This window comes from Camelina sativa, chromosome 19, assembly GCF_030686135.1.
Source record: "Camelina sativa cultivar CO46 ecotype springtype chromosome 19, ASM3068613v1".
NCBI lineage: Eukaryota > Viridiplantae > Streptophyta > Magnoliopsida > Brassicales > Brassicaceae > Camelina > Camelina sativa.
In genome coordinates this window covers 11,824,972-11,852,539 of record NC_141898.1, presented here as the reverse complement: position 1 = coordinate 11,852,539, position 27,568 = coordinate 11,824,972, and the positions used below count along the sequence as shown (strand labels likewise).

Here is a 27,568-nt window from a genome sequence, read left to right as displayed (position 1 = left end):
TAATTAGACAGGATGGTTCAAGGGCTGAGACTTCCAAAGAGATTCATGAGCATGTTGTGGCTTACTTTGAGGAAATTTTTGGATCAGTTAGAGGCCATTTCTGTGCAGAACTGCCTCAATTTTTGGTCTCCCTTAATATGTCATGTTGTTCAGTTTTGCACCAGTCCATATTAAGTGCTCCAGTCACTCAGGATATCATCAAAACATCTTTGGCAGGAATGCCATCTAGTAAAACGCCAGGACCATATGAGTTTACCGCTGAATTTTTTAAAGCTACGTGGAGTATCTTGGGGAATGAATTGGTTACTGCAGTCCAGAATTTCTTCCATTGCCCATTCATGCCTACGGCTCTTAACGCTACCTCCCTGGTTCTGATTTCCAAATGACCAGGAGCGGATAATCTTAAAGATTATAGACCAATAGCTTGCCTCAATACAGTCTATAAAATTATCACTCAAATCATGGCTGACAAAATTAAAAGCGTCCTTCCAGACATTGTGGCCCCTAATCAAACAGCTTTTGTTAAGGACAGACTCCTCTTGGAGAATGTTCTCCTTGCTTCTGAGGTGGTGAATGGCTATCAACAAACCTCTTCTTCTAGCCGAATAACGCTCAAAGTAGATATTTCAAAGGCTTTCGATTCTGTTCGATGAGACTTTCTACTTCAAGTGCTTCAGACTTATCATTTCTCTGTGAACTTTATAAAATGTGTTAAGGCTTACGTATGTTCTCCTTCATTCTCAGTTAGCATAAATGGCACATCTTCAGGATTTTTCAAAGGCAAATCGGGACTAAGACAGGAAGATCCGCTTTCTCCTGCTCTTTTTGTGCTTTCTATGAATGCTCTGTCTCTTATGTTGAATCAGGCTGAGGTAGATGGGGTTTTCAAGTATCATCCTGGTTGTGAAGAGATGAAGTTGACTCACCTCATGTTTGCGGATGATCTTCTTATTTTCTTAGAGGGATCTATGGAGTATTTGGAAGGAGTTTTCTCAGTTTTAGCTAAGTTTGAACTGCTTTCTGGATTGGGAGTAAATTTATCTAAAACAAGCATGTTTTGCTCTGGGGTCGATGATGCAATGTTGCAACAAATTTTCAATAAGTTTGTGCTTATGCCAGCTTCTCTTCCCGTTCGATATCTGGGTCTACCTCTTTGTTCTAGGAAGCTTTCCGTAGCTGATTTTGATCCTCTACTAGCACAAATTAGAAAGAAGCTTAATAGTTGGACTCATTGTCACTTAAGCTTAGCGGGAAGGTTTACACTTCTATCTTCTATCATTCCTGGGATCATTGGTTTTTGGAGTTCGGCTTTTTTTCTCCCAAAGCAGGTCATTCGACGCATACATACTCTTTGTAGTGCGTTTTTCTGGCATGGATCAGCTCAAACAGGGAAAGGGGCAAAAGTGGCTTGGTTTAACATATCTACCACTAAGCAAGAAGGTGGTCTAGGTTTGAGAAACTTATCAGCTTGGAATGAAACATGCGGTCTAAAACTCATTTGGATGTTGTACTTTAAAGCTGGTTCCTTATGGGTGGCTTGGGTGAGGAGTAAATATATTTCTCACACTTCTTTCTGGGCTCTAAATGTACGGAACTATAGGTACTCTTGGATGTTCCACAATCTTCTGAAGTTAAGACCAAAGGCATGGTCTCTTTTCAGGATTCAAATTGGAAATGGTGAAAATACTCTTTTCTGGTGGGATCCATGGACTCCGTTCGGACCACTTATTCAATTTTTTGGTAATAACGGGCCAATGCTTCTCGGTGTTCCTCTGTTTGCTACAGTCAAGGATCAGCTTACTCCCACAGGTTGGAATCTCTCTCCTACAAGGTCAGAAAAACAAATCCTTCTTTATACCCATATCACAACTATTTGTCCTTCGGCTTATAATGATACTGCAGTTTGGTTGTTTGATAAGCGGGTTCAGACATCCTTTTGTTCTCGTCATGTTTGGAATCATATTAGGGATAAAAAATCTTTGGTTACTTGGTCCTCTTTGGTGTGACACAAGGCCAGAATTCCAAAACATGCTTTTTCTGTTTGGTTGTTTGTTCTGAACCGTAATCCAACTATGGATAGATTTTCTCAATGGGATTGTGATGTGGGCACGACTTGTCTTCTTTGTGGAGTTGAAGATGAAACTAGGGATCATCTGTTCTTCAATTGTCACTTCTCAGAAGATGTGTGGAAAAAGATGGTATCTAAGTTGTTGATTATAATCCCTCCTATTTTATGGAATCAGATTATGGAATGGCTACCATCTGCTTCTTCAAACAAAGACATTTCTCTAGCCTTGCTTCAGGCATGGCAAGCGTGTATTTATGAAATCTGGAGAGAGAGAAATCGTAGGTACCATTGTGGCACCACTTTGTCTTCCCAATCAGTTTTTCATAAAGTCTTAAGTGCGGTCAGGAATAGAGCCCAAAGTTTAGTCTTTCTAAATTCGAGGCGAGCTCCATTACTCCATTGCTGGACAGGGCCCCAAACTTCCTCCTTTACTCCTCCGTGAGAAATCTGAGATTTTATAATCTCTTGTAACATTTTCTTGTCTCGTTCTCTTCCTATTTTAGACTTGATCTTCCCTTGTTTTCTTTATTATAAATCTTTTTTATCTTCTGTAATCTAGCTTTCAGCTAGTTTTCTACCTCTTATGTAATACTTTATTATCTATAAGAAAACATTTTAATAATAATAATAATAAAAAAACAGTATTAATTAAATTACTTGGAAACATTAGATACAACTTTGCTTATTTGATCGGTTACTTACATCTTCGCTAATGGATTTATTAAGAATATATCAAAAGCTAATACACGTGAACAACACGAACTTAAGAGTTCTTCAACGTGTCTCTTTTTATAAAGTGGCTTGATGTTAACTAAGTTATGAAAAATAGTACTCTATAATTAATAAAGAGATTTTAATAGATGAGAATTATATTTAAATTAGATGGAAGATTGCATTCTAAATATATCATCGACATGTTAGTTTTTAAAAAGATGTCGGTCACATATTTTTATATTTCTCTACTTTTTTTTTTTTTTATCAACTTCTCTATTGTTTCTAATACGTACTAATTATAATCAAAATAGTACATCATCATACTTACCAAATGTATTTCAATTAATAAATAAGAAACGTTATTAATTGTACTACTATTTTTATAAAGGGTGGCTTTCCATAACTATTATACATGTGGATATATTTAAAGAAATATCGGGCACTAATTAATTTCTTTTGAGGGATTTATTTATTTAATGTATGCACAAATTTTAATCATGCTATTTTCAGAACATATCTCATGGGGTCACAAGCTTTGAAATGATTGTACTCTTTCCAAATTTATAAATTAACAAAAAAAAAACACATTTTAATAGAGAGATCTTTTTCATGGATCCAATCTAGTAAACGGTAGAGAAGACTTCGTCTTCACAATCATGTGTAAATGTGTTCTATTCTAAAATAGTATTATCTACATATGGTGTATGACTAAACAAAAGATTATGCATAACTAAAACAATTTTACCTTCTTAAAAATATAGTATTTCCTTAAAATTATTTTCTTTGATTTTTTTAGTTGTTATTCCAGAGTAAAAATTTTGTTTTCTAATACTACTTGTTGGTTTTAGATTTTCAATGTATATGTTTGGTAAAAACACTAATTTTATCATAATTATTTTAATGATTTGATCAATAAAAAATTAAAAAATATATTAAAAATGTGATATAATAAAATATTGATTTATTTTCTTAATTTATGTACCAAGTTTTAGAACAACAAAGTAAAAAAATCTGGAGGAAGTAATTCACACTCAAATTAGCAGAAGAAGACAGGTTAAAGGACCAACCTTTTGTAAAACCCAAGAAAAAACACAAATTTGATCAAAGGACAGACTTGTCATTTACGTTCATGATTCAGATCTCTAATTTTTCAACCTACATTTTAATGGCACCTAATCTTTCGTTGCACAAATCACTAGACGATACAAACTAATCCGCTATTACAAAAGTCATTTAAACAAAAAAAAAAAAAAGATTAATAACTTTGAAATTTTGAATAATGATAATCACAAGTTAACAAACTTCGACACAATCCCCAAATCTCCGATTACGATTAAGCAATAAAATTTAAAAAACTCCTCAACGACCGTATCATTTTCTCTTAATTGCATTGATTACACCAATTTTTTTTTTTAAAAAAATATTCAACTCTCTGAAATAAGTTTTCTACCCCTAATTAATTCTCATTTAATATCATTACTATTCAACGTTGCAATTTCCAAAACAAATCTCATTCATTATTAAGCTAAAAAGAGGATTTTAAAAAGGTAAGAAAACTATTTTTATATAGTAAAAAAAATAATAAAAGAAAACTACCGTTGTGCGTCAAATCATTCTCATCTTTTATTTTTGTCGCACAAAAAAGAGTTTCCAAATCTAAAAGAATATAATTGCAGAAGACACAAAGAGAGAGAGAGAGAAAGAGAGAGAGAGCTGTTGGAGTGTGAAAGAGAGAAGACAATGAGATGACTTTCACTATCATTTTGCAGCCATTCTCTCAATCTCTTCCTTCGGTATGTTTCTTCTTCATCTCTCTCGGCTTTGCATTTTTCTTTCTATTAGAATCTGTTCTTACTTCTATATCTCTTCTTTGTTCTGACACTTCACTTGTAAGATACTTGTTTGGTCTCATTTCCGATTTGTACATTTTGGATCCAATCTACTCAACGAGTCATTTTGTGTGTCTGTCTCTAAGAAAGACTCCATCTTTTTGAGTTGCTGTAGCTACCCATTTGCTCTCTTTCTGGTAAATTTGATCTGAAAAAAAAACTCGACAAGTTATACATTTTTTTTTTGGTCCTTCAGTGTTACATTTTTTTCTTTGTGTGTGTGTTAAATCTGCAGTTTTGAGTCTCTTACAAACATTGCGGTTGGTGTGTAGTCTGATTCTTGTTTTTCTTTTTTTTTTTTTTCCTTCACTAAACCAAAAAAAGTCTTGATTTTTTTTTCCTCTGTTGTTTGATTTCTCTGGTTTTTACTTAACATTGTTGTTAAGTGATCTCTTGATTTCGACTAATACTTCTCTTTTTGGAGATTCTTTGTATCTGTATGTGTTGGAATGTATCTGTATCTGTATAGTCCTTATTCCTTAAGACCAGAATAAGTTAGAGATCTTTGACTCTGCTTCTGTTGACCCTTATAGTGTGGCATTGTTTGCTTCAGTTTTGTAGGTGAAAGCCTGAGGTAGAGAGAGATCAAAGAGCTCTTCAGTTTGGAATATAATTTAGTATAGATTGATTCTGGCCTGGAATCCTTACCTTGGACTTGACCACCCTTGGGTGAAGTCTAAACCACTCTTTGTGCTTCTAGCAGCCGGTGTCATGGCTACTGTGTTGCACTCAGAGTCCAGGCGGTTATACTCCTGGTGGTGGGATAGTCACATTCCCAAAAACTCTAAATGGATTCAACAGAATCTTGCAGGTGCCTCTCTCTCTCTCTCTTTCTCTCTAAGTGTTTGGTGACTGATTTGGTCTTATTTAATGGGGAAAAGAATTGAACTTTTGCATGATGCAGATATGGATTCCAAAGTGAAGGCTATGATCAAACTCATCGAAGAAGATGCAGATTCTTTTGCAAGAAGAGCAGAGATGTACTACAAGAAACGTCCAGAGCTAATGAAACTTGTGGAAGAGTTCTACAGAGCTTATCGTGCATTAGCAGAGAGGTACGATCATGCGACTGTGGAGCTCCGCCATGCGCATAAAACCATGGCTGAGGCGTTCCCTAACCAATTGCCTTTCGACATGCTTGAGGATTCTGCTTCATCATCTTGTTCTGAGCCACGTACACCTGAGAAAATGCCACCACGAATCCAGCCATTTTACGACTCTGAAGACCTGCAAAGTGCCACGAGTAAAAGAGGGTTAAGTCAGCTGACTGAGTACTTAGGAAGTTCTGAAACAGAAGTTGAAAGCTTGAAGAGAACATTGGTTGAGCTTGGTGCTGAGAAAGAGGCCTTGAATCTTCAGTATCAGCTGAGCTTAAACAAATTATCTAAACTGGAGAAAGACCTCGAGGTTGCTCAAAAGGTTGTTAATGGGCTTGATGAACGTGCTAGCAAAGCCGAGATTGAGACTAAGATACTTTCAGAAGCCCTTGCAAAGCTTGAAGCCGAGAGGGATGCTGCGCTTCTCCGATATAATCAATCCATGCAGAAAATAGCGGATTTGGAGGAATCTTTTGCTCACGTACAAGAAAATATGAAGGGGTTCACCAACAGAGCAACTAAAGCAGAAACAGAAGTGCAGAGTCTCAAACAAGAGCATTGTAGATTGCATTCTGAGAAGGAGGCTGGCTTAGCTCAATACAATCGATGCCTAGAGATGATATCTACGCTAGAGAAGAAGGTTAGAGAGGCCGAAGAGAATGCTCAAATGTTTAGTGATAAGGCTGCAAAAGCAGAAGATGATATTAAAGCGTTGAGACATGAACTTCTGAAGGTAAATGTAGCGAAGGATGGCTTGAGTCTTCGGTACCATCAGTGTTTGGAAACTATATCTAAGCTAGAGAGAGAAGTTTCTCATGCTCAAGACAATGCCAAAAGACTGAGTAGTGAAGTTCTGGCTGGAGCTGCAAAATTGAAGACTGTAGAGGACCAGTGTATTCTTTTGGAAAGCTCAAATGAAAATTTGAAGCTAGAAGCAGATGGTTTAACACACAAATTAGCAGCTAAGGATCAAGAGATTGTTCAGAAGCAAAACGAGCTTGAGAAGTTTCAGTCTTTAATCAAAGATGAGCATTCTCGATTTTTAGAAATCGAAGCCAGCCTTAAGAGTTTGCATAGTGTGTATTCTCAGTCCCAAGAGGAACAAAAGGTTCTTACTTCAGAACTTCAAAGCAGGATTGGCATGTTGAAGGACTTAGAGACTCGTAATCAAAAGTTGGAAGGGGATATCAGCTCAGTCGAAGAAGAAAATCTAAACTTAAGCAAACTAAATGATTCTTCTATGATCACCCTGGAGAGTCAGCAAGGTGAGATCCATAGCTTGAAGGAGATAAAAGAAAAACTTGAGGAAGAAGTTGCAAGACAGATTAACCAAAGCAGTGCCTTTCAAGAAGAGGTCTGTCGTCTGAAGGATGAAATTGATAGCTTGAATAGGAGGTATCAAACGATAATGGAGCAAGTGAAGCTCGCAGGATTTGATCCCGAATCACTTGCCTGCTCTGTGAGGAAACTACAAGACGAGAACTCAAAGCTGACTGAGTTATGTAACCACCAGAGAGATGATAAAGATGCTCTTACTGAGAAGCTGCGTGAAATGGATAGCATTCTAAGGAAGAATGTTTCTTTGGAGAAATTGCTTCTGGAATCAAACACCAAACTAGATGGTTCTAGGGAGAAGACGAAGGATCTGCAAGAAAGATGTGAGTCTTTACGACGAGAGAAATCTGAGTTTATCGCTGAGAGAGCTAATCTGCTTTCTCAATTGCAAATCATGACTGAGAATATGCAGAAGCTTTTGGAAAAGAACTCGTTATTGGAGACATCCCTTTCTGGTGCAAACATTGAGCTACAAGGTGTTAGAGAGAAATCAAAATGCTTTGAAGAGTTCTTCCAGTTGCTCAAAAACGATAAGGCCGAGCTTATAAAAGATAGAGAATCTCTTCTCTCTCAGTTAAATGCAGTTAAGGAGAAGCTAGGGGTTTTGGAGAAGAAGTACACTGAATTGGAAAGAAAATATGCTGACCTACAGAGGGAAAAACAATTCAAGAATGTTCAAGTGGAAGAGTTAAGAGTCTCACTTGCCACTGAGAAGCAAGAGCGTGCTAGTTACGAAAGATCGACTGACAGCAGATTGGCTGATCTTCAGAGCAACGTGAGTTTTCTTCGAGAAGAATGTCGCTCCAGGAAAAAGGAGTTTGAGGAAGAGCTTGACAAAGCTGTAAATGCGCAAGTCGAGATCTTCATCTTGCAAAAGTTTATAGAAGACTTGGAGCAGAAGAACTTTTCTCTCTTAACTGAGTGCCAGAAATACGCTGAGGCATCAACATTTTCAGAGAAACTCATTGCTGAGCTGGAAAGCGAGAATCTTGAGCAACAGATGGAAGCAGAGTTTTTGGTGCATGAGATTGATAACTTCAGGGGTGCAATTTATCAAGTGTTTAAGGCACTTCAAGTTGAAGCAGATTGTAAGACAGCTGACCAGAAGGTTGCAAAAGAGAGAATCCCCGTTTCACGTGTCTTGGGTGACATTAAAGACCTAAAATGTTCACTCTCTAGCGCTGAATATGAGACGCAGCGACTTGTGATTGAGAACTCCGTGCTCTTATCTCTACTTGGACAGTTCCAATCAGATGGCATGAAAGTGGAATCAGAGAAACGTGTTGTAGAGAAAGATCTGGAGACGATAGTACATCGCTATGGAATGCTGAAAAAGGACAGGCTCGAGCTATTGGAGATGAACCAGCAGTTGAAATCAGAACTGGTCGACAGAGAGCAGCGAGAGCTAGAGCTAAGAGCTGAACTACAAACTGAGCATTTAAAGTTTGAGAGTCTGCATGATTCATACAAGGCTTTGCACCAAGATCACTCAAATGCTCTCAACAAAAACCAAACTTTGCTTCTGAAATTCTCAGAACTTAAAGGTGAGATGTGTATACTTGAAGAAGAAAACGTTGCAGTTCTTCAGGAAGCTATTGCCTTGAACAACATGTCTGTGGTTTACCAGTCCTTTGGGTCTGAAAAAGTTCAACAGGTTGAAGCTTTTGCTGAAAACTTGTCTAGTTTACAAGACATCAATAGTGGCCTGAAGCAGAAGATTGAGACACTGGAGGAGAAGTTAAAAGGGAAAGAGGTGGACAGTCAGGAGCTCAATATCAAGCTGGAGAAGTTACAGGAAAGCCTCGAAGAAGCCAATGAGCTAAATGATCTCTTAGATCATCAAATTTTAGATAAAGATGAAATCTTGAGGCAGAAGGCGATGGAGCTCCAAGAAGCTGAAGAGATGCTCAAGGCTACACATATTGCAAATGCTGAACTGTGTGAAGCAGTTGAAGAGCTGAGGAAAGACAGTAAAGAATCTAGGAAATTGAGGGGAAACTTAGATAGGCGGATTACTAAACTGTGTGACCTTACTGGGAGACAGGATGAAGAGATTAAAAACCTTAGCAATTTGAAGGAGAATTTGGAGTCGGAGGTAGAGTTGTTACACAAGGAAATCCAAGAACACCGAGTTCGAGAGGAGTTCTTGAGTTCAGAGCTGCAGGAGAAAAGCAATGAGTTTGGACTTTGGGATGCTGAAGCAACATCTTTTTACTTTGATCTACAGATTTCAGCTGTCCGTGAAGTATTGCTTGAGAATAAAGTTAAGGAACTCACTGGAGTTTGTGAAAATCTCAAAGATGAAGCTGTTACAAAAACCACAGAGGTAGAACAAATTAAAGAAACAGTTGGATTCTTGGAATATGAAGTGACTGAGCTGAAGAATCAATTGTCTGCCTATGATCCTGTGGTAGCATCTCTGGCAGAAGATGTCAGGTCTCTTGAGCAAAATGCCCTGTCTTTATTGAAACTCCCTGCACCAGCTGATCGTCACAGAGAGGTAAACTTATTCCCATTCCTTCTATTTGACATCTTACCGGTTCTTGAAACTTGATTACCTTTACTAATTGACTGATTTTACTGACCACGTTAGTGGCTTCCATTTTTTGAAATTGTGCATTTTCACATGTATGCACCACGAGTTAATATTTTCCAATTTCCTCAGGGCGTCCAGAATGATGAACATCCAGAAGCAGCAGTCTCTCAAGAAGAAGGACATAGCAGTACCAACCTAGACAGTGGATTTGTGCTTTTGCAGGACATGAAAACAAGAATCAAAACCATTAAGAAAGCAGTTGCTGAGGAAAAAAAGAGGCGTGGTAAGCTGAGAAGACGAAACTCTTCTCACAGAAGCAGAGACCGCAAGCTGTATGAAGAGATTGAACTTGAGGACCAATTCTCAGGTGAAATCAGACAGCCTAGATCACCTGCGATGACTGAGTTGAAAAATGGTTCATTGATGAAAGACATCCCCCTTGATCAAGTTGCAGACTCAACGTTCTATGGAAGAAGCCGGAGAACTAGTCGTGGTTCTAGTGACCAGATGCTTGAATTATGGGAAGAATCTGCTGAACCAGAATCCAGCATTAAGTCTCTGATCACCAATAAAAACTCAAAGAAGCCTCTGATCCCTCGTCTTCATCGCAGAAGCAGGAATCCCTCCATTGAATCACAGTCTGAGAAAATGGTTGGAGTTGTTGACAAACTAGAGTTATCTAGAAGCACTGAGGACAATGCAAAGATTCTGGAGAGACTTTTGTCTGATTCTCGAAGATTGGCAAGCCTCAGAATCAGCTTAAGAGATCTTAAAAGCAAGCTGGAGATGAACGAGAAGCCAGGCAAGTTCACTAACCCTGATATTGTTAGAGTGAAGAAACAGCTGAAAGAAATGGAGGAAGCAATCTTTCAGCTTACAAACACAAATGAGATTCTTTCTAATGAAATCGAGGAGACCGGAGATGCCAGAGATATATATAGAAAAGTGGTTATAGAGAAGTCAAAGAATGGGTCTGAGAAGATTGAGCAGATGCAGCAAGAAATGCAGAACATTGAGCGAACAGTGCTAAAGCTTGAAGAGGGAGCATCAAAGAGTAAAGGAAGGAAAAAATTCTCTGAGAGTAGGACAGTGATACTCTTGAGAGACATTATCCATAAAGGTGGCAAAAGGACAGCGAGAAAGAAGAAAAATCGTTTCTGCGGCTGTATGAGATCTTCGGGTAATGAAGAGTAGGGTGGATAATAACGTAACAGCATCTATCTAGTCACTATCTATTTTACTTTAATCATGGAACTGACTCTAGGAGAACTTGTGGAATGGTTTCTGAAATATTTATTAGAGCAAATTAGTAAACCTTGTAGCTTCTGCTAATGTGTACGTATCTTGTTTGACTCTTTAATGTTTCAAACCTGGTGTTTCTCAAAGTCTATTTTTTTGGATACTCTTTATGGAAGATTATGAACTAGAATGTGATAATATACTACCTACTGGAATAAAGTATCTTACAAGAACGTTACTTATGTCATGGAAACAGGCATGTAGGCTAACACGATCTGGTACATTACAAAGATACAAAGAATTTTTTCCATAGCTTAACCAAATAGTTTTGATTCACTGATTTGGGTTGAGAGAAGGAAATGCTGGAATAGACCGTAGTATCAGCTTCCGGCCATTACCTCTCCTCCTTAGGTTTGAGCCAGATTCCGAAGAGCCGAGCTGAGGGGGAGAAACTCTCTTACTGTTGGGAGAGATGGCCTTGATGTTAGCTATAGGGGAATTGAGGAGAATCTCAGGCATAATCTCTGTTTTATCTTCAGTCACGGGATCAACAGGCTTCTTCCCATTATGTGACTGTGTCAAATCACTGTCTTGTTTTCTGAAAGATGAAGAACCCATGCCAATAAAAAACTGTGTGGGAGGCAGTCTGTTCTTAGACAAGAACGGCTGATGAACCACCAAATGTCTGCAAAACAAAGGTTACAGCAATTCAGGAGCTGTCTTGTTTGTATATTGTTTGAAACCTCGATACAATTACCTGTACGGTGGCAGTGGTGTTGAAGGTTGATCAGAACTTGGGTTCTGCTCCACTTCTCTTGACACCTCGATCTTGTGTTGGATTTTTGTTCTTCTTTTCTCATATGTCTCCTGATCCTCCTCTTGTTTGCTCTCCATGATGACAAGTAAAGACCCTGAGATTGTAATTATGTCAAACCAAAGACTGTAAATAGACAGTAATTAAAAGTTGAGCAAGGAAGCTTACCTTCTTTTCTGCCGAATACATTTTTGCATCCTTCACATCTACAGTTTATGGAACAGCCGACTCCACCCTATTAGATTATCAGGACCAAAGTATCCAAATCAGATCATGGTAATATAACCTACACAGATAGATATTGAGAACAATGATGAATAGATGATGAAAAAAAAAACCTGATAGCATTCACAGTATTTCTTCAGACAGTTTGATTTCTTGCAGTTGCAGCCACGTTTGTGTCGTGCGGAAGCTGGAGTTTTACTTGCATCATCCTGTGCGAGATAAAAGTGTCATCGCCCAGATAAGGGAGGAGAGAGAGGAGAGAGGGGGAATAAGAAGATGGAATAAAGAGCTCTTACACCAGCTTCCATGATGGAATCTGCGCTTCTGATGACTTTAGGAGCAAATGCAAGTGGATTTCGGGATTCAATCTGTTTACGGGTAGCCAGGACAGTTTCTTCATGGACAGGTTTGTTAAAGCAATCTATACATGAACATGGCTCTATACAATAAACTCCAGCAGCAAAGCATTCACAGTAACTGCAGAGAGAAAAGAGACTCAAAACAATGGTTAACTACTTCAAGGCAATTCAGTTTAAATATTTGAAACAGGCAAGAATTAAAGAGAAGCTAAGGGTATGCAGCTTACAGCTTCAAACACTTTGACTTTTTGCAGTTGCATCGCTTACATGACTCACCCTCTCCAGCTTGTTCAGACACACGCCTGCACATTTAAGCCAACTGATAAGAAAAACAAAAAAAGAAGATATACAAATCTGTTATGTAACTTTTGTTCAAAAAAAAAAAACTTGCTTCTTTTTCTTAAGGCTGCCCGTATTCAACTCTGGGAACACCAATGCTCTGGGAACTTCTTCGACAGGTTCATTTTCTGCTTGGTCCGAAGTTTCTTGCACAATGTCTTGGGAGTGAATTGGAGTGGTAGAGCCTGAAAAATTCTTGTGAATCTCTCCAGATATGGAATAGTCATGTACGACATTGATGTTACTGTCCCTTGCGGACAATGCAATAGCGTTTAGATGAAGACCAATACCAGGTACAACACACCCCGAGGAAGATTCACCAGCCGCCTTATTGTCACACATAGATTGCTGATCATCAGCTATCTCCTTCTTCCGCTTCCCTGGCATCTCAAAGTCCAAGCAGCGTCTTCGCATGCCACCACGGTTCAAGCTAAAGACAGACTAGCACAAACACACAAACACAAAATAACCAATTCAGTATAATCAAAATCCCAAAGATACTTAAAACTCACATCTGAAGGCCATTTCAAAATGTAGTCCTGAAGTTACCTCATTGGGAAGCACAACCGAAGGCTCAGTTTCATTACTGGATCCATTAGCTGGAACATCTTTGTTGATATCAGGCCGCTTTGTAGACTTGACACCAGCACAGAAACGTCTTTCCGAACTTGATATTTTATCCACCAAGCACCTAAAAGCCTCAGAATCATTCGGAGACCGAAACACTAACAGCTCAGTTGCATTTGAGATCAAACGTCCACAGTCAGGAGTGTCATTCACTTCCCGAACATTCAGCATACCCATCTTAACATCCTCGGAAGACGAACCACCTTCTCCTCGAGGAATATCAGATGGAGCTTCCAGGGTAACATCGTCAGTGCAAGGTGAATCACTACGATCAGGAGTTTGGCTGTCAGACTTCAGTATCTGTGGCAGCTCAGAAGACGTTTCAACAGAAGTTTCATCTTCATCTTCCAAAGGAGCTTCTTTGTTTAGATCTTCAATTACCGGTACTACAACATCTTCTTTATAAACAGATCCATTTAGATCTTCTAAAGGCTTAGTACGATCAATAGAGTTATGACTGCAACAACAACAACAATACAGTAAACAACATCTCCTACTAAAACAACAACAAGAGCTTCTGTTATTCAAAGAAAATGATTATTTACCATCTGAAAAATCTGGATTCTCTATGAGAATTGACATGAGGAGAAGTGAAAACAGGAGGAGGAGATGTGAAACTGAGAGAGCTAAACGTCTGAGCAGTGGAGATGGATTTGACCGACTCAATGGGAGAGAGATTGCTTATGTAGTTGAACACTGGAGAATCCTACATTCAAAGACCCCAATTACACAGTTAGACTCAAGGCAAAATTAGCAAACCACAACAACAACAAAAAAAAAAATTGCATTTTCCCGAAAAAAAAAAAAAAGACAAAATCTCTTAAATTTCGGAAACAAAAAAGATAAATTTTTTAAGGTCAATTCATGAAATTTGACAAAACCCAACACAAAAATTGCAAAAAACCTAGAAACACACAACACCAACTTCGTAAAAACTAGAAAAAATGCAAGGCAAGGAAAAGGAGTGAACTTTATTTAAGCAGAGAAAAAAAAAAAGAGAAACCTCGAATTTGGATTTGGGAGTTGAAGTTCCGATCTGGGAAGTAGTAGGATTCTTCTGGGGTTTGTCCATTTTCCAGCAAGAATCAAATCTACATTGCCTCAATACAGACACTGATTTTGGTTTTTTTTTTTTTTTTTTTTTTTTTTTTTTTTGTGTTGTTATATATAATCTAGGGTTGTTGTTGGATATTCGAACAAAAAAAAAAAAAAATTGTCCGCGCCGGTGCGAAACAGTGCGAAGAGCGTATAAACAGTGTGTGGGAAAATGATAAAAAGTCCAAATCATATCAGTATCAGTCTTTTTAGTCCACTATATGACGTCATCTTTACCCTTACCTGCACCTTCTTTTAACATTAAGGCCCAGTTACACATTGGTGGCCCAAACACTGAAAATCTATGAGAAAGCGGTTTAGCGTGGTTATACTTTTAGAGTTGATTAAATTTCATGTATGATTTTTTAGAAAAATTTCGTTGATCTTAAATTAAACTAAAATAATTTAAAATCATATATGATGATTCAAAATAACGAAAAAAAAAAAGTATTTCACAACCAAAAATGTTGATTCAAAGAACAAAGTTTACCTATCAAAAAGGTGTTCAAGGTACTTCAATGTTATATTTGCTTATATCTCACGTTTTGAAATATGAAAATGTACAAGACTAGTGCGTATATCATACATTGGAAAGTGGTAGTACATATACATTCATAGATCTAAATACGTAAATGTGAAAATATTTAGTTTTTTACTACCTATTGCATGCTATGTTAAACGACCATTTTAGAAAACAAATTTAATCTATTTATATAAGAACTAATTAAGTATGTTATAATTTTTTTATATGGATTTGATACATGGGATTTGGAGGGTTCATACTATTAAGCCTAGACTTAAGAGGCTTTTATGTGATTAAGCCTAGACTTAAGAGGCTAAAATAAATGATTGTTTTACATCATTCTGATTGCACTTTCATGAATGACTATAACTGCTATTAATCATGTAGCCAACCTCTTTGTCGTTACTCTAATAGTGGCTAAGCAGAATTGTCGGGTAGGAGAAATATGTCATCTCCAAGTTTGCTGAACTCGATGAGTTTGTGCTCCAAAAGGGTTTGGTGTCTTTGTCTTTTTACCGCTAAGTAAATGAGTGACAGATATTATAAGAATATTAGTTACTGCGATTTTAGTTATTTTTTTTTTTTAAATTTTAAATAGTTTTGCTGGAACAATTGATTTTAGGAATATTTTAGTTATTTTTATTTTGTCCAAAATAAAAGGTACAACCAAAATGTATTTCTCGAAATCTAATTTATATAGGTTTTTCTGTACCTGACTATACATATGGTTGACTAATCTTGTGAACATGTTGAAAAATAATCTCACATTTTTGTTACACAACGAAACAAACGTAACTGCGCTCTAGAACTAATCTATCAAAAGTTTGCGTACGTTGTGCGTAACAGTGTAAGTTAAACTACCAACTAGAAGTTGACATTCTTCACACAAAGAATTCTTCTAATGGTGTGGAGTGAGAGAAGGAAACGTTGGGATCGAGTGTATCAGCTTCCTGCCACCATTTCTTCTCCATGGGGTCTCCTCTGATGAATCAAGATGAGGCAAAGACACCCTTTTGCTGTTGGGAGACACTACAGCTTTCATGTTAGTCACTGGAGAATGGTGTAGAAGATTCTCATGCATATCATCATCATCAATGTCTTCTGTGATTGTCTCAATCCTTGAATGGGAAACCATACTCATGTCTGGCTTTCTGATGTTGTATATCCCCGAGGAAGATGATCCAGAAGCTCCATGATTAAAATGTGATACTGGAGGAAGTAGTCTATTGTTGGATGAGATGGCCAGTTGAGACAGTGGTTGCCTGAATTAGAATTCAAAGGTTAATAATAAAGCTAATTAGGATCACACATTGATTGTTTTGAGATCGTTTCTTTACCTATATGGTATTGGTGTTGAAGGTGGAGCAACAGGATTGAACAACTCAACATTCTGCTGTGTTTTTGCAGTTACCCTTTTGGCAGAAACTTCGTTTTCCTCATCTTGTTCGAACAAAGATCCTGCAGGGATTGTTATCTTTGTCAAATCATTGAAGATCAAGGACCTTCAGGTCTAGAGGTAAGAATAAAAACTAACCATCTTTTCTGCCAAATGCATTTTTACATCCTTCACATCTACAGTTTATGGAGCAGCCAACTCCACCCTATAGGATGAATGTATCAAAACTCAGAACTAATCCAATGAAAAAAGTCTTCCACACTGTGTATAAATTTAATGACTTTACCTGATAGCATTCACAATATTTCTTCAAACAGTTTGATTTCTTGCAGTTACAGCCTCGTTTGTGTCGCGCTGAAGCTGGAGTTTTGCTTGTATCATCCTATGAACCAACGCAACATTTTATAGCCTTTAAAAAGATATAAAGGCTGCTAAGAAAATGGAAATGAAAAAACACTTACACCAACTTCAATGATGGAATCTGAGTTTCTTATGACTTTAGGAGCAAATGCAAGTGGATTGCGTGATTCAATCTGTTTGCGAGTAGCCAGGACGACATCTTCATGGATAGGTTTATTAAAGCAATCCATACATGAACATGGCTCTATGCAATAAACTCCAGCAGCAAAGCATTCACAGTAACTACAGAGATAGCATCAAAAGAGACTCAGCAAACAAAAGATTGAACTATTTCAAGAAAACACAAGAGTATAATAGGATTTGGTGTATTCAGCTTACAGCTTCAAACACTTGGATTTTTTGCAGTTGCATCGTTTACATGACGACTCGCCTTCTCCTGATTGTTCAGACTTACGCCTGCACAGTATAGTGCCAACAGATTGTTAAGAATAAAGTAAAAAAGATTTACCATTAATCTGTTTGTAACAAGTTTCAGGACAACAAACTTGCCTTTTCTTCTTCGGGCTTGCTGGCTTCATTTTAACTAAAGCTAAAGATTTTGGAAACTCTTCTACAGCTTGACCTGCATCTTGCTGCGAGTGAAGAACCAGAGAGGTAGAACTTTGCAAACCCACTTTAACGTTACCGGACAATGAGTACTCATTAGGAACATTATTGTTTTCCTTAGAGGACATTGCAATAGCGTTAAGATGCAGACCAATGCTAGGTACTACACAACTTGATGAAGATTCGCCCAATGTTTGCTGATTATTCCCTGGAACCTCAAAGTCTAGACATCGTCTTCTCACACCACGATGCAAGATCGAATTCGCCTGTCACACACACATACACACACACACACACACAAAGAAGAGAAACATTTCAGAGACAATGATCAATCAAGAACCAAAAGCTAATACAATATCAACACCACCTTTACTCACATCAAAGGACTCAGTTTCATTATTGGCTACAACAGTACTCGAAACAGGCTCCTCCGACGTTGACATTGTAACACCATTACCACGTACACGAGCTCCAGAGTTAGATCTTCTCTTCAACAAGCAACTAAAAGCCTCTGACTCACTAGGTGAGCCATAGATCAGTTCTGTCGTAGCAGCAATAAGAGTTTCCCAATCTGGAGTATCACTTTTCTTCTTGACATTGTCACACATCTTCAGCAGATCCATCCCACCATCTTCACAACTACCATTGCCTCCTCCTCTCACATCATTACTCACTTTGGGAGTACTAAAATCATTCTTAACGTTCTGTGACGGTTCGTTTCCAATCAAAGCTTCTTCTTTTACTTCTTCTCCAACGGAAGCAACCACATCTTTGTTAATTTGACTGCAAACCAAAAAAAAACATTCCAAAATCAAGAACTTTGAAAGAGTATAAAACTACTAATAATAACTCAAAGGAGACAGAGTTATAACCTTCTGAAACGAGACTCTTCGTGAGAAACAGCATGAGGAGAAGTGAAAACAGAAGGTGGAGATGTGAAATTGAGAGAGCTTAAAGTTTGAGCGATTGGGATTGATTTGAGAGTCTTGATTGGAGAGAGATTACTTATATAATTAAACACTGGTGAATCCTGCATCAGTTGCACAAAAACACACACTTTGATCTCAATAAAAACACATCTTCAAAATCATCAAACAACCAAATCATAAGAAAACCGTTTTTAAGATCCTAATAACCGATTACGATTGTAAGATACAAAACTGAATCTTTGACTAAACTAAGAGATGGGTATTGTTACAAAGTCGAACAGACACACCAAAACCATCACAGAAACAGAGGAGCAACGAGATAAACAATGAAAGCATAAAACTTTGAGATGGGTATTGAATTAAAAACCTCGGATTTGAGTTTAGAAACAGGAGTCCCGATCTGGGTAATACTCTTTTGCGGTGTATCCATTTTTTTATTTGTCTCTAACAACAAAACAATCACTCACATACACATTACTTCTCCTGCCTCACTCTCCCTCTCTCTCTCTGTCTCTATCTCCACTTAAAAGGGTAAGGAAGAAGAGAAAGAGATTCAAAGGAGAGTAGAGGCGGGAAGATGAGGAGTATCTCGTGAAGATAGTCCAAACCAAATCCAACAGAGGCCACCAAAACCAAACATAAAACCAAAAAAGGTCACTACTTGTCTCTCTCTCTTTCTCTTTCTTTATGTTTTGTTCTTCTAATATATACACTACACCTCTCCCTACGTACACGTCTCTTTAAGAATCAATGGTCTCTCTGTAAAAAAATATCGTATCGACTTTTTTTTTTTTTTTGGGCCTTTAATAAAGTAACGGACATCACCTTGATGTTTGCTTTTTTTTTTTTTCTTTCTTCTTCTTTGATTGTAAAGAAAAGAAAAAAAAGAACGAATAAAATAAGAAACTGCAATAATTACACAGTTCCTTTTCGTTGCTTCTGTTTTGTTTGCATTACAAAGATGAATGAATAAAGAAAAGAATAAAGATAAATTCCTCTTTAATTTTTTGTTTTATTTGTTCGTTTTTTTTGTATCTCTATATATGTGGTTTTACTAACTTCGTTGACTATACTTGTCATTGTTGATAAACATACTTAAATTAATTTTTTTTTTTGCATAATCATAATACATTTAATATATTTGACCGTATCAACAGTGTGATTTGTTGAGATACCTAATCGAAATTAAGGTTTTATTATCACATCATTTGACTTTGTCACGTTTTATTTTTCTCTTTTCCAAATACTATCATCTAACAGTGTCAACATATCCTAGTGCGAAAAGAAAAATAAAAATAATTAGTGTGCTCGATTAATGTAAAGGTGGTAAATAAACAAATGATTATATTGATCTCGTGAGAATACACAAGTGTGATAATTAATAAATGATATACTACTAAGTGTTGGACTAAACAAGAATTCTAGAACGGAATGAAAAGAAAACACACGTTACAGAGATGAAGATTACAACTTACAAGGCTTGGAGATTTGTAATTTAATTAAAGTTATTGCCGCTTAATCTGCTAATCACGAGAAAGCACTTATGTGTAATCATCATGACACATAAAATTTTTTGAAATTAATTGGTCAATTATTCGAAGTAATAGTAGTGATAATGATTCAATAGTAACATCTTTTTCTTTTGAATTATATATTTTTGTATGTAACGTTCGCAGATATTCAAGCCTTTTAAATTGCATGGAATATTATCATAACCTATAATATCTCTCCCGTTTTCTAACCTATAGTTCAAACAACTTATAAAATCATTAAGAAAAGGAAAAAACATTGCATAGTGTATGATATATAATTACATGTTTAACAATGAATGGCCTCAATGTACCATGTAAATTTGTAATATAGTAGGAACAGTGAATGGCCTCAACGTCCAAGTATGTTGGTAACTAACAACAACTTGGAACGAAACTATTTTAACGTACGTCTACGTGTAAAATAGTTGTTGCAAAGTTAATGTCACCTCTTATATAATAATAACTAGTTACATGATGAATTGTGATTACAGTTATTACGCACCGATTCTGAACTGTGAATAAGAGCGTGTATGTATATAGAGCTATATTCTGAAAAAAAATTAGTTTTAGCTATTTATTTCTCATAGCCAGAAAAAAATGTCTTACCCGTGACGCCATAAAGCGAATGCTCCAAACGTTCGCAGCAGGGGGTCCATTTCATTTGTACGTGGACGTGAGTAAGATATATAGAAAGGAAATCTATGGAACCACAAAAATTGTTTTTTGTTTGATGGAAAAATGATATTTTACTTGCTTATTCATTTTAATTCACCACTAACGTTGTGGATAATTTTAGCTAATTATAATGATTATGTACGATGCATGGACAATTAGCCATCAAATGAAGTTTAAGAATACAAAATAGCCGAGTTTTTCTCATAACTAGAAAGGAATGTGTATATATAAGTTATATAGGCAGCGATTTTGTAACCCTTTATTTTATATATGTACTTACTTAGATACCAAAAACCTATCTTCGAACTCATATTATATTATTCATATAAGTGCGCATATTATTAATTAAGACATAGCTAAGTAAAAATTAAAATGATTCAGTGAGCAATCAATGTTATCGAATAGATGTAACGCCCAAACGTTATTCAACCAAATCAAAACTGTTGACATTAAGCCAATATCCGACCCTTAGCCATTACTTCATGCATAATACATATTTGGAACATATAATTTCTTTAGAAAACCTTTCATTTTGCACGATAAAGATTAAAGACAATGAAGATTAAATTTCAGGTTCAGACCATTTATGTATCCGGGACCCAAACAAGGTTCAACCTTCAGACGTCCAGTCTAGATCTCTTCTCGGTAACATCGATCTCACATCTTTCTTAGATGATGGTATTTCTTTCATTCTCTTTCTAGACATACTCAAATACTAGGTCGAGCCATGAGTCAGTAGATGACGCGGCTAGTTGATGTATACAATATTTCAAATTTTTTTGTCCGTTTAAGGGTCATTTTGAACTTTTTCCCTAAAGTAATATAATTATGCAAGTTCCGCTTTACGTACGTAGATCAAATTAACAAGCAGCTGATTGTTGTAGACTTGTAGTATAGAGATTGATCAGTTATAGACTTATAGGTGATACTTAAATATTTTTCACCGGCCAGATTAAATGATGTGAAGAACTTACTAACAACTTATATAAAGTAAACTATATAATTTATATGTGTCGGAGTATCTATATAGAACCAAAAGCAATTCCTCTGCCAAAAAGGGCTCCATGCGATAATCATAATGTCGACCATTCTTCATTCAAGCTGCTACTTCACTGTCACGTGCCACATGACACATCACGTGATATCAAAACATAAAACTATGCATCTTTCATGATTATTTTCTTAATATATAGGCCATACGTACCATTTTGATTGATATCTCTATGTATTTTTTTGTCAGTCTTTAAATATATATTTTAGTATACAGTATACTAAATCAGGTGTTAAAAGAGATTGGGAAAGCTGTTCCATGAACTGTTTGTGCATGTCAGGTTATTTATTAACGGAATATTCAGATATTAATTAAGATAACAACTATCAGTTTTTAATGAACTTAAATGTAAAGATCCTCTTGCTTACTACAAATGGCCATAAGAAAAGCCAATTTACAAAAGTCATCATTTAGCCTTTGTGTTTGTACCATAGAATCTCCTCATTCTTTTTGTTATCTTTCATGCATCTATTATACATAAAAATTCATTTAAATCCGGATTATATATAACTTTAAATTCAAGAAGTTTTTTTTATCCAATGTACGATCCTTCAATCACATCTATGCCTATGTAATATTTTATTTTTGATTGATCAATTGCTCTTTTAGTGTCAAAATCAAGACTACCTATATATATAGCTTAGAAATTTTCTGTAGTGAGAGTCAATTCACGGCTTAGATCAATTTGGTAAAACCAACTGAATTATACAATCACTTTAAATCATTGTTGCTTTTTAAATCGTGAACTTGGTAAACATGTTCAAATGATGACATATCGTCCTATGATGTACAAATCGGCAAATATTTGATCCCATGTTTAGTGTTACGTTTGGGGGTAACTAGTCAATCTAACTTTTTTATATGCTAAGATAACTTTTAGCACTCAAGAGAGTGAAGAGACTAGCACTAGCTATATATTGTTGAAATCTATATATTTTCTAATTATATACTCCATATGTAATTCATATTCGAATCTAAGCATTTTGTAGGATGTCAACACCGAATATTCCAAGGAGAAAGTGTACAACTCATAACAAACGTTGAAAACAAAAAACAGAACAAACGACGTTGTTTGGATTTTCAGAATGAGTTTGTGCTCTTGTTATTTGGTTTTTCTCTTGAGCCATAACTATCGGACGTGGGACAAGTATGAGACGACAAATTTATTTCTTTCATATACAGTTTTTCTTTTTTTCATATACTTTTCCATTTTATGCATTGCTTAAACAATTATTGACTGTTTTGGTTGACCTTGGGGTTCTGGCGTTCTGCAAGACTGCAACTCTCGCCCTCTCTCATTTTTTTTTTTTTTTTTTTTCTATCGTAAGTAAAACACTAACAATTGAAAAGCAAGTCTTGTATCTTTTGACTTATGTACTTGCGAAGTATACTTAAACAAACAAAGTTCGGTTTCATATTTATCTTTCGGAACAATCATAGCATTGTCTTTTCCTGCCTCCATACCACGTACAAGATTTTAGTAGTTAGAAGTGGGCAAGCGAAAATTTGGGACGTAACTATTCTGAATATAATTGGCATATTTTTGTCCCGTTTTAAGGGGTGAGACCACAATATAGCAATGACGAGACTAAGTGGGAACGGAAAATTTCGAAACAAAAGATATATATATGTCATATTTGTTAAATTTGAGTTTGGTTTCCAACCAAAATTAATTCGTTGCGAATGATGATGCTTATTTGTGGAAGGTAGGTGAGGGTGAACCCTCGACCAAATTCTCCACTGCGAAAACATGGCTGTTTCTAAATCCAGTGGGACAGAGAGTCGACTGGTGTCAGGCAGTTTGGTTTAAAGGGAGGATTCCTAGACATGCTTTCATTTCTTGGGTCAACTCCCGGGGCAGGCTTCCAACAAGAGATCGTCTCATCACCTGGGGTTTGAATGTCTCACCACTTTGTCTCCTTTGTAATGCTCATGATGAATCTAGACAACATCTGTTCTTTGATTGCTCGGTTGCCTCTGAAGTGTGGACTTATTTCACTTCGAAGGCCAATGTTTCTGCACCAACTTCGTTTGAAGCTACTCTTACCTGGCTAAAGAATCCTTGTCCGGACAAGAATGTGGCTTTGATTCTTCGTCTGGCTTATCAAGCAACAGTTTACTTTGTATGGAAAGAAAGAAACTCTCGGCTCCACAACGCCACCTCCAAGTCAATACCAGCACTAATCCTAGAAGTCAAGAGTGTCATTCGGTGTCACTTGGACCCTCTATCTCGAGCTCAAAGAATTTCCTCACCGGCGGATTCCTTCCTCGTTTTATGGTTTGGGATGTTTCATTAGTTATAAAGCTTGTAACTCCCTTTATTTACTTGCTGTAGGTGTATCTCTATCAGAGACACTTTTTGTAAAAGGGTTCCAACCCCCTTGGGAAATTTATATTGAAGGTATGTGTTAAAAAAAAAAAAAAAAAAAAAAAAAAAAAAAAACACAAAATTAATTCGTAGTAAGTGAATAGAATGTATCTTATATACTAGTCATGATACTTGGCCAACTTTGTCATCCTTAATACTATTTTCTACATACTAGAGAGTAGAGACTAGACTCTCCTAGGTAAATTTTATAAAGTATTTATTTTAAACACAAGAGGATGTGGTTTTGATAACTCAATAGTTAAGATTGACAAAAAGAAATACAGTTTTGATATTCCACTACAAAGAAAAGCCCATTTCATAATCTGGACTTTGAAGTTAACATTGCATGGGCCTTTAGACTATTAACGTATAAACTCAGAAGTCAAACAAAGCTTTATATTGCGTACGAGTGGACAAACATATATATATATATATACATATATATATATATTTTATTATTATTAACTTTTATATTAATAATATTAAAGGGTCTCCCACTAATGGGCTCGGCCTTGAACAAATTACAAGGATCCAGCAGTTACAAAAAGAGGAAACGGCGGACATTGCAATCGTCGAAAAAAACGATCGGATCCTGCTGAATGACCTGAAACAAAAGCTTGAGCAGGAACGCTGGTGGTTGCAGGATCCACGGCGTTGCGGCAGATACACCAAATCGAAACCCTTGACATCAACAACCAAACTCTGTCTCGGATTCTTCTCTGGTGTACCGCCTGACCCGCTACAAATCCTCCGACAAGCTCAAACAATCAATGACAGGCTCTGCGAAGTCAGGTCCCGTGCCTAGCAATCCGCTCAGTCAGATCTAACACGCCTCTTCCAGCTCCGGCGACCACCGCAACCTCAAGGTAAGTTTGCTTCAATCCGGTCTGGTGGACACAAAATCATGGTGATTTACAGAGGATGATGGCTCAATCCATCCTCCATAACCCGGAATCCATGATAGCCCCTAAGGATGCCAAACATCTAGGTTAACCACCGCAACGATGCAACAATACCCTCCTACCTTCCTCCGACTTCCGCCGCAACCACAACTTCTATTGGATGGGTGAACCAAGGGAAAGCTCCACCGCGACCAAACGCGGCTTGATCTAGAAGCTTCTCAACCTTCCAAAACCAAAGCCAAAGCTGCATCAGATGGAAGACAATACCACACCTCTGTTGCCGGAGATGCAAACCACCCACTGTTGCCTTCCCCTTGTAGATCCAAGACCCATAATAAAGCGCCGCCCAACTTTACCTGTCAAAGAAGCCAACCCCGAACCGTAAAGTAACACCTCAGCTGGACGGAGAGAAGTTAAGATCCAGTGAGAGAAACACCAGATCTGACCACCGGAGCTCACCGAAGAGAAGCCACGGCTCTCACTTCTCACCAAAGCCAACAAACCCCTCGGCGAGTCCCAACACACAAAGTCTTCAACCCAGATCTGCCAAATCCAGCCACGAAATCGATGCCGTCCTCAAGCAAGTCCTCCGAGCCTTCACTAGCAGATACCTCCAAACCAAGACTTCGCTTCACACGCTGAAATATCATCGGAAACCACCGATAAGAAAACCAGACCGGAGACGAAGGACAACCTCACGGAGGAGCGACGATGACAGTAAAAGCAGAGAAAGCTAAGAAAAGAGAGGAAGAAGCCTTCTCCGATGTTGAGAGGACAACCGAAAAGGCGCTGGCCCTAGATCTAGAGAAGGAAGAGAGAAAAAGAGGAAAGAGAAACTCACTTATTATTTAAAATTCGTATGATCAATGCCGAGTGGACAAACATATGTAAGGCAAAACATTTTATACAATCTTTAGTGATTCTTTACCATTATCTCAGACGACAGTTGTCAAGGAAAAGTTGTAAGAAACAAAATCTAGCTAAAGCAGTTTCACTAGAAAAAAATCCATAAATTAATTTTAAATTTATTAGTGGACAACAACAAAAATATTAACATTTATTAATATGTAAAATTCTAAAATACATAACTTAGAAAATGGAGGAACTGGATTTTAAGCTGGATTCATGCGTCCGACATAATCACATAACTGTATTATTATTAGTTATCATCATTGTGAATTGCGAATATTTTTAAGAAGGGAACCCATTGAGTGTTTTTGTTGATTTTAAATTGAAAATCTTATCTGTAAAGCATATAAATGAAAGAGGCGACAAAGTCGTAAATTCGCAAATAGATACACAAAGATGTCAAACCTTATCTCATTCGTTTCACGACAAAACACAAACACGAACCAACGAATATTAAGATGGTAGGTACCTAACCTTGTACGTATCGTACTCTTTCACTTCTATTCTTTATACTTTTTTTTTACAAGAGGCAAATATATGGACCTACCTATGACGTTCAATCAGACTTTCTAAAAATAATATGATGTGATCTTTAATAGAAATATGATGTTTTTGAGCATTCTAATTTTTGTTAGCTTGAATACTATTTACTGTATTTATATCCTGATATATATATATATATATATGTTTTTGATAGTTTTTCCCTGTAAAACGATGGTGTAAATCAATTAAAATTCTTGAAAAAAAATGAAAAATCAGTGAAAATTCAGTAGCCTAGGAAATGAGAAAATTGTAAAAAGAATTAACTTAAAGAGTGTAAAGAAAAAATATATCAAATGCAACATAACCAGTCGGCCTTTAACAAAAGAAAAAACATAACCAGTCGGTAATAATGAACATGGCCATTTAAATACGCGGAAGGACACGTTAACAACAATATTGTATACTTTCTGGTGTAGTTGCCTAAAGAAAAGTATTAAAAAATCATATTAACAGAAATTTAATTTACATCTAAAAGCTAATTTATAAAAATAAATCTGGATCACACTTATATTTATACCGCAAATTATTAAAGTTTTGATGTGAAATATACCAAAAAGATGAGTTTTGATGTGAATTTAATTTACTAAAAAACTCTTAATCCATTTCTAATTCTTATAATTAGTCAAATGCATTGGATTGTAATACATTTTAACCTTTAGATCCCAAAAACAAACGAGAGAGGTGAAAAGTTAATTGTGATGAATGAAAAGTATGTGGTTGATTATCACAGAAATCTAGATGAATATGCGTTCGAAGCAGAGTCATACGCAGAAACAGAGAACTCTCAGCTGCCATGTATCTACCGAAGGCATCTCACTTTAAAAACACTATGGGTATTACAGAGGGCTGCTATATCTGAACTTGAGTCAGCCACAAGTATCAGAATGTTTATTGAGGGCGTCATTGATGAAAGTTCTATTGTTGATGTCATTAGGCTCGATGAAGCCATTATCTGGGAGATGAAAGCAAAGGAGCGTGTTGATGCAGCGGAAAAAGCCTTGAAAAAACTAAAGGAGACCTTACTTGAAAACAACTAAAACAATAATGATTTGTGAAAATACTTTTTATATAATAATTATAAGAAAATTAAGAAATTTTAAAAATAAAAGGGTTAAAAATAATATTTTTGAAAAGTATATAAAACCAAAAGTAATCTATTATATCACTAATTTTAAAAGGAAAGTTATCTATTAAATTACTAATTTCAATAGAAAAATATGTGCAATTAATAAGGAAAATATTTGCAATTAATAAGGAAAATATTTGCAATTTAAATGCAATTATTATCTGTTATAATCATATAGTAAAAAGAAATTTATAAAGAAAAGTGATTAAAATATAAAAAGGTTTAATGTGTCAAAATTAATGATTAACATAATATAAGAAAAATAAGATAATCAAAATAAAAATTAGTGTAATTTTCAATCAGTGAATGAT

The 27,568-nt window shown here is 36.4% G+C and overlaps 4 protein-coding genes and 1 long non-coding RNA gene across 7 annotated transcripts; 2 read left to right on the top strand and 3 right to left on the bottom strand.

Annotated features, from left to right (window-relative positions):
- Positions 1–4,434: 4,434 nt before the first annotated feature.
- On the top strand, positions 4,435–11,024 carry LOC104766175 (protein NETWORKED 1A). The gene is made up of 4 exons (XM_010490010.3): positions 4,435–4,575; positions 5,225–5,482; positions 5,576–9,603; positions 9,769–11,024. Exons 2-4 carry the CDS (start codon positions 5,383–5,385, stop codon positions 10,831–10,833), a joined length of 5,193 nt encoding a protein of 1,730 aa, XP_010488312.2. The 5' UTR covers positions 4,435–4,575; positions 5,225–5,382; the 3' UTR covers positions 10,834–11,024.
- LOC147920453 (uncharacterized) lies at positions 5,087–5,426 on the bottom strand. The gene is made up of 2 exons (XR_015590707.1): positions 5,320–5,426; positions 5,087–5,240 (listed from the first exon to the last, which is right to left on the bottom strand). It is a non-coding gene; the product is annotated as an uncharacterized LOC147920453 (long non-coding RNA).
- Positions 11,025–11,058: 34 nt separating the features above from the next.
- LOC104766174 (CRC domain-containing protein TSO1) lies at positions 11,059–14,527 on the bottom strand. 2 transcript variants are annotated; one of them, XM_087500868.1, is made up of 11 exons: positions 14,246–14,524; positions 13,788–13,948; positions 13,165–13,699; positions 12,906–13,056; positions 12,668–12,800; positions 12,504–12,578; positions 12,214–12,394; positions 12,031–12,126; positions 11,861–11,927; positions 11,636–11,789; positions 11,059–11,563 (listed from the first exon to the last, which is right to left on the bottom strand). In XM_087500868.1, the coding sequence occupies exons 1-11, from the start codon at positions 14,312–14,314 to the stop codon at positions 11,212–11,214; spliced, it is 1,974 nt and encodes a 657-aa protein (XP_087356994.1). In that variant the 5' UTR covers positions 14,315–14,524; the 3' UTR covers positions 11,059–11,211. The 2 variants fall into 2 exon arrangements, with proteins under 2 accessions (XP_087356994.1, XP_087356993.1); XM_087500867.1 differs by having other exon boundaries at positions 12,668–13,056; positions 14,246–14,527.
- On the bottom strand, positions 13,788–19,021 carry LOC104766173 (protein tesmin/TSO1-like CXC 3). 2 transcript variants are annotated; one of them, XM_087500869.1, is made up of 10 exons: positions 18,519–18,927; positions 18,095–18,252; positions 17,600–18,005; positions 17,166–17,488; positions 16,995–17,072; positions 16,718–16,898; positions 16,543–16,638; positions 16,395–16,461; positions 16,164–16,318; positions 13,788–13,913 (listed from the first exon to the last, which is right to left on the bottom strand). In XM_087500869.1, exons 1-9 carry the CDS (start codon positions 18,579–18,581, stop codon positions 16,194–16,196), a joined length of 1,497 nt encoding a protein of 498 aa, XP_087356995.1. In that variant the 5' UTR covers positions 18,582–18,927; the 3' UTR covers positions 13,788–13,913; positions 16,164–16,193. The 2 variants fall into 2 exon arrangements, with proteins under 2 accessions (XP_087356995.1, XP_010488308.2); XM_010490006.3 differs by lacking the exon at positions 13,788–13,913 and adding an exon at positions 15,537–16,122 and having other exon boundaries at positions 16,198–16,318; positions 18,519–19,021.
- A 4,061-nt stretch (positions 19,022–23,082) lies between these two features.
- Positions 23,083–23,706, top strand: LOC109130826 (uncharacterized; the record flags this gene model as incomplete). The annotated part of the gene is made up of 1 exon (XM_019240891.2): positions 23,083–23,706. A coding segment is annotated over one exon (624 nt), but the record flags the coding sequence as incomplete, so codon positions are not given.
- Positions 23,707–27,568: the final 3,862 nt, after the last annotated feature.